The 6,702-nt window shown below is 39.6% G+C and overlaps 1 protein-coding gene across 2 annotated transcripts in view; it reads right to left on the bottom strand.

Moving 5' to 3' along the window:
• Positions 1-645: 645 nt before the first annotated feature.
• The window catches only part of TICRR (TOPBP1 interacting checkpoint and replication regulator), a 38,010-nt gene continuing 31,953 nt past the window's right edge, over positions 646-6,702 (bottom strand). For both annotated transcript variants that reach the window (XM_072618144.1, XM_072618155.1), the window contains exons 20-22: positions 3,089-5,285; positions 2,719-2,841; positions 646-1,305 (exon numbers count right to left, since the gene is read on the bottom strand). In XM_072618144.1, the coding sequence (XP_072474245.1) occupies positions 1,190-1,305; positions 2,719-2,841; positions 3,089-5,285 (2,436 nt within the window). In that variant the 3' untranslated portion in view covers positions 646-1,189. The remainder of the gene's footprint in view (positions 1,306-2,718; positions 2,842-3,088; positions 5,286-6,702) is intronic.

The raw sequence follows: 6,702 nt of genomic DNA, 5'->3' as shown, positions 1-6,702 counted from the left end.
AGCAATTGACACAGGGGTGGGGGTACCTTTGTTCTAATTAGATATGACTAGGAAGTTATTTAGGAAAAGAAAAAAAACCAAACTATTTCCTTAATTGGCACTTTTAGCCTAGGTAAAGGTAGCCAAATATAAGCAAGGTATTGAAAGTATGGGGTGAAATCTAAGGTTGGTCTAAGTTCTCTTAAACCCATACCACTGATTTAGTAGCAAATCCATCTATAAACTGAGAAAAAGTAATGTTTTCTTATCCCCGAGTTAAATTGTTTTGAACTCATTAGGCATTTTCCTGAAAGGTAGAAAGTAGTAAGATGTTTCAGAACATGGAAATGTGACTTTCAAAATGTATTACTTTGAAAAATATAGCCTTAACAGCAAGGACAGAAGTCTAGAGTTGGATGATGGTCACAACTGACTTCCGTCTAGTCATGGTGAGGATTAGAAACCTGGTAGAGATAGAGCTCATATGTATATGGCATTTTATAGTTCTTTCATTTGATGATTATAAATCTGTTCGATAGAGTGCTATCCCCAGTTTTACAGATGCAGAATCAAGCTGCCATGTTGTCCCAAGTCATTTAGAGACAGAGTACTCTCGAGGCCACTGCTCTTTCTTCTGTATGATACTGCATCTGTACACTAAACCCAGTGCTTCAAGTAACAATTTATTATATGACACGGAGGGAATGTGGACAATTTCTTCTGCCACATCAGACATCATCTTCATGATTCCAAGGTACTAGTGCTGTCTTGGGTGGGGTGTGGAGCAAAGAATGATGGTAGAATTAAATGCAGGGAATAATAACCCCTCATTTCAAGCCAGACTCAGGGGCCTGAGCACAGTAGAAGAGGCTTGAAGTCAGGTCCCCAGCACCTTTCTGTCTGGCTTTCTTTGCCGTTATACCCTATACTCTCTCAAATGATTTAAAAAGCCCTTGTCTCAAGCTCTGAAAAGGGTCACAGGCATTGCAGAAGATCTCTCAGCTCAGTCCCACAGAAGATGTGCAGGGTTTTCTGTTATCATTTCATAAATTCATTCATAACACAAGTTTGTGAGGGTCCGACACATCTGATGGAAGTCAGTCTTTTGATGGAAGAGAGACAAGAACAGAGAATCCCTGTTGTGGCAGGCCAGCATGGCCACGGACAAAGTTAGTAATGGCCATAACTGAGTGACCACAAATTGATTTTACTAGCTGAGCAGCCTTTTCCGAGTATAAGTTCTATTAATAGGATGTCTCCGGGAGGTCGTTATGTTGAAAGGAGACTCTTGGTCTGCAGTACTTGGAAATATATCCATCTCTTCATCTGTAAAAAGGCAAAGATTTAGAATGAAGTCACCAAGTACTGGAAATAGATACAAAGATGGATGGGAAAGTTTTATGAAGAGGACAGTTACATTTGTAGGACACTACTATACAGTGCTAGGCTTAGACTATCAAAACTACCAAGTATACAGTTTTCATCAGCTCCTCCAATCTTGAATAAAGATTATTAAGGCACTTATCATTGAAGACAAAGAGAAGGGGGGAATAAATAGCCAAGCAACAAAATTCTCCTAAACTTTACCTTCAGTTTGACTTCTCAGAACTGTGGGCTTAAGCTAATTCACACGATTTATAATTTTAGTGCTTTCTTCTAGAGCAAAAAGGACTAAATTATAGCTCAGTGGTTTTAAGTCTTTATCACTTCCTGGATTCCCAGTCAATATGGTCAAAGAAAGAAATCTTATCTACCCAGTGTTAACAGGTTGTTAATTCTTCAGGTAACTAGTAGAACATCCCCTTCTCTGGTGGGATGAAAGAGAAACAGTCTTGTTTAGAATAGTCATAAAAAACAGGTTCTGAAGTCCTGTTCCCCCCCTTTTTGGTCCAGACCTGAAATTTCATTAGTGTAGGGAACTCTTGGTGAGAAAATTCCCTCTATAAATGTAATTTGGTATCTGTTCTGCAATTTAGAGAGTTGTCTATGAGCAATGAGAGGTTAAATGACTTGCTTAGCCAGGGTCACAGAGTCAGAATGTTTCAGAAGCAAGACTTGAACCCAGGTTTTTTTTCCCCCAGGTCATTTCTCTATCAGCTATACTATACTACTTATCATTAGAATGGATAGCATAATTATCAGAAGGTAATGTTACAAATGCAGATTTAAACCTAAGGACACACAAATTATAGAAAACTGGCTGATAAAATGAAAATTTCCCCATTGTTTTGAACTCACCATCTATTCTTTAACAATTAACCATTTTCAGTCTACTCCTCAGTGTTTTACTTATCCAGCCTAGGTTTTTGTGGAGGTAATGGTCAGTTTCTGCTTTTTTGCTTTCGAGAAGACTTGGAAGTGCTTGGAAGAATGCAAGGAGTTTTTACAATAAAAATGCTTGTCACTTCAAATTAGGAGGCTTTTTCTGAGATAGGGACATAACATCATAGGCTATACATAAAATATTTTAGAATGTTTAGAATGCATTCCCCTCTCCCTAACTCCTTAAAAAACAATTTATCTGACAACTCTGGGCTAACCTAATTCCTAGTGCTTTACTAAGGCATGAGGTACTCAAAATATTTCCATGCTAGAGTTCCCTATACTAATGAAATCACAGGTCCAAACTAAAATAAATACTAAACTGAACTGGCAGCCATGACAAGGTTATAGTTTTGACACTGGCAAGAATCCCTAGGATTTGCTGACTGATAAATGATGAAAGTTACAATGGTTTACCTTTAGTATTCTTTCGCTGAAAGGAAGGTGTTTTTCCTTGGTATAGTAGTGGAGACTGGGTCAGTGCCCGAAGACCACTAGCAGAGAGACAACTCCTCACAGTACAGTTAGGTGGGGTAGAGCCTAAAGAGACACCACACCACAAACACATCATTTAGCCCAGTGCCTGATCCATAACAGGCACCTGAAAAACATCTGCTCAATAAATGAAAAATATGCTGCTACATTTCCCCATGGACCATGGAAACAAAAAAAAAATAAGCAAGCACATCTAAGAATTCATCTCCCCAACTGCCTGTTTACTCAGCATAATAATACCTAATAAGAATACCCTAAGCAGAAAGGAAGAAGACCTCAAGAATAGATTTACCTGAAATGAATACCTCATCATCCCCCATGGAGGAAGGCTGTCTTGTACTTCTGCTTGGAGATTTCCTTTCTTCCTTTGTTTCATTACCAGCATAAATGACCTGACTTCCTTTTTGGCTGCCATACAATCTTCTGGTTTGGTGCTCAGTTTCCTCCTTTGAGGAAAGTGGTCTTTTCCTAGAGAATAATCCAAATTGCCCCTTTGAAAAACTGTCCTCAGCTCTAGGTTCACAGTCACTGGAAGGGGACTGATCTGGAAGCTGATACACTCCTTCAAGTTCAAAATCCCCCAAGATAGGAGTTTTGCTGATGCACTGCTCAAAAACTCTCTCCTTTCCCTCCTCTTCAATACCAGATGCATTCCCCAGGAGATCTGAACCTCTTTCATTTCTCCCACCACAGGAATTAATATTGCTGTCCACTGCCTTCTTTTTTCTTGGCCAGTCTTGAATCATATCAGGAGTGGTCTTCCCTTTGTGCCTGGGAGATGGTGTCCAGGGAACCCAGACATCTGTCGAGGAGGGGGAGGTGGTGCTAGAGGGAAAGTGAGTTGGAGTATAGGACTGACAGATATACATCTGTCCTCCACTCTTGCCTGGGGTAGTATGTGAAGAATGAAGACATGGAGGTGAAACATAAGCAGCTTCAAGTTGGTTGGGTTTAGCCTGGGGCAATAAGTACCCAGGATCAGGAAAGTTCTCTCCTTCAAGAGATGTGTCCACCTTTTTTTGGTTTTCAATACTGACAGAACTAGAGTCTACCCTTTTAATGCGAAGCTTGGGTAGACCAGAGGCTTGCATCTCCAGCTCAACCTCATAGGTTGGAGGATTAGCAGAAATCACTTTCAGAGGGTCTTCTGAAAGCTGCGGTGAAGTTTTTGGATCTGCTAGCCGTGCTGCAGCCTGTCTCTGCCTTCTATCTGCAGTACAACGCAGGGCATAAGAAGGTACTGAAGGAGACTTGGGCTTGGCAGGTGGAGAAGCCACTTCATTAGATATGGAAAGCTGCTCATAAGTAAGAGCCTTCTTTAACCCTGATCTTATACAGGCTTCTGAGTTATCACTGCTCTGTTGTTCTGCTGCATTCTGGGTAGTGAGTTGAGGAGAGCAATGAAGCCATGCATACCCTACACCAGCATGCTCCTTAGGGGAAAATGGAGAAGAAAGGTTCCCTTTTTCCTGCCCGTTTTTAGGGGATGAGTCTGTAGTTGCCATATCTCTTGGTTCAACTGTAGGATCATCAGAGGTATTGAACTGGTGAGGTGGCAAGCTTCTTTCAAGGCTGGAGCTGCTTCTACTCATATGCTGTTTCCTGGTTTTGGGAGGTGGTGAAGGGAGACAATCACTAGGTTTAGTTACCCTTGAACTCTTTCTGGGAGTTGAGATAAGGTTACAGGCAAGAGGTGAGCTTGTCATGTTTGGTGATTTCTGTAGCATGCCCCAACCAAATTCTCCAAGTCCACTAGGAGAAAGGGAATCCATAGATTTCCTAGTTGGAGTCTTTATTGAAGCATCACGTGGTGGAGAGTTAAATAGTTTCTTTTTTTGGGAAGAAATAGGTGGTGTGAATACTGCAACCATATTCCCTGATCCTTTCATGTTTTGGGCAGTTTTATCTTTTAATTCCTTAAAGTATTCAATTGGCTGAGAAGCTGTATGTATGAGAACATTTGGGTCTTGGTTGCTCTGACTTAGAGGTGTCACTGCAACTACTTGGCTAGGTCTTCTTGGAGATGCAGAGGCTGCTGATTTCTGAGGTGTTTTCTGGGAACATTTAATCGGAGTCAGACAGTTAGTGGTCTGGATAGCAAATGGGAACTGGGCTACAGGATGTGAAACATTGGCTAGACTGCAGTTCTTCTGACGTGACCAAGGAGGAGTCTCTAAAACTGCAGGTGTCTGACTTCTTTGCCTTTTGGGAGTTTTTAATTCCATCTTCTTAAGAGGAGAGGGGAATTCTTTTTGCAGGGAGCTTCCTTTCTGAGGGATTACTTTTGCCTCAGATAGTGATACAGCTTCTAAGTCAGATGAAAAGTCTTTTGTAGAACTCTTAAAAGTCATCTGATCTGTTGATGTATTTTTTGAAGTAGTTTTTCTTTGTTTTCTTGGAGTATGATATGCTATTTGTGGTGTTCGAGGCGATCTCCTTAGAATTCTGTTAGTGGGGGTCTGAGGCTCCTGGTCACTTTTCCTAGGTGTCTATAAAGAAAGTGACAATGATTATTCCAACTCAAATATTATAACCAGTAGCTTTTTAAAATGCAAAACTCTTAAGCTTAATGCCTTGATATTCCCATAAAGGCCGATTTAAGAGAGCCACAGGATAAGAAAACTGGAGAAAAGTAGAGGTTGTGTCCTTTGGTTGAATTCAAGTCTAAAACTGTGGAGTTTTCTTTTCTAGGTAACAATCAAGTTTGACCAATTTCTTCTCTCCAACATTTCTTAAATTTGACCATCATCAGTTCCAATTCCTTTGTCCAGTGTTTAGAACACTTACGTTTTGGAGGACAATCTAGAATTATGCCCAAAGAGTTATTAAACTGCCTATACCCTCTGACCCAGCAATCCCACCATTAGGTCTATTTCCAAAGATGATTAGGGAAAAGATCCCATATGTTCTAAAATATATATAGCAACTCTCTTTGTGGTGGCAAAGAATCAGAAATTTATGTCCATCAATAGGGGAATGGCCGAACAAGTTGTGATATATGATTATGATGGAATATTTTTGTGCTTATGAGAAATGATGATGAACTTGTTGATTTTAGAAAAACATGGATAGACTTGTATGAAACAATGAAGAACAAAATAAGCAGAAGCAAGGCAACACTACATACAGTAATAGCAATTTTATTTTAAGAACAACTCCGAGCAATTAAGTCATTTTGACTATTATAAATACCCAAATTAAGTACAAAAAACCTATGAGGGAAGATGCTATGTGCATCCAGAGAAAGAACTGATAAATGAACAGAATGATTTTATACACACACACACACACACAAAATGGTAACCATGGGAGGGGGGAATTTTAAAAAAAAGGAAAAAAATGTTACTTGATAACTTTACTTCTATTTAAGAGGTAAAATAAGTTGTACATAGTAGATGTGCAGTTTTATGTGCAATCTTTTAAAAAAATTCTGTTATGAAAATACTTGTTTTATTTCATAAATTAAAAATAAAATAATTTTAAAAAATTAAGACTTACAGTCCCTACAACACTTCAAAACATTTTGATGGTACAATTAAAAACATTTTCTTCAGGTGTTTTGTCATTTGATTCAAAACCCATCCACTCTCCAAATGAAATCTCCATTTCATACGCTGGACTACAGTTATTTCTATCTGTTGGTCCTTTTTAGGTCCCTTTCACCTCCTGCTCATATTCTGTTCTAGCCAAGCATACTCTGTCCTCACATCCAGTTGCCCTTTATCTCTTAACCCTTCCAAGATCAACTCCCAATATTTTCCTAACTATTACTGTTATAAATAGATTGGTTTTCCGCTAGAACTTAACTTTCGTCCTGGTATCAAGGACCGTGCTGCTGACCGCTCAATCCTCCTCAGTCTCTTGCTGGATCTTCACCCAGGTCCTGCCCGATAATCCCACAGGGCT

Source organism: Notamacropus eugenii, chromosome 1 (assembly GCF_028372415.1).
Source record: "Notamacropus eugenii isolate mMacEug1 chromosome 1, mMacEug1.pri_v2, whole genome shotgun sequence".
Taxonomy (NCBI): domain Eukaryota; kingdom Metazoa; phylum Chordata; class Mammalia; order Diprotodontia; family Macropodidae; genus Notamacropus; species Notamacropus eugenii.
Note: the sequence above shows the minus strand (reverse complement) of the source record. Positions and strands in the feature narration are given on the sequence as shown.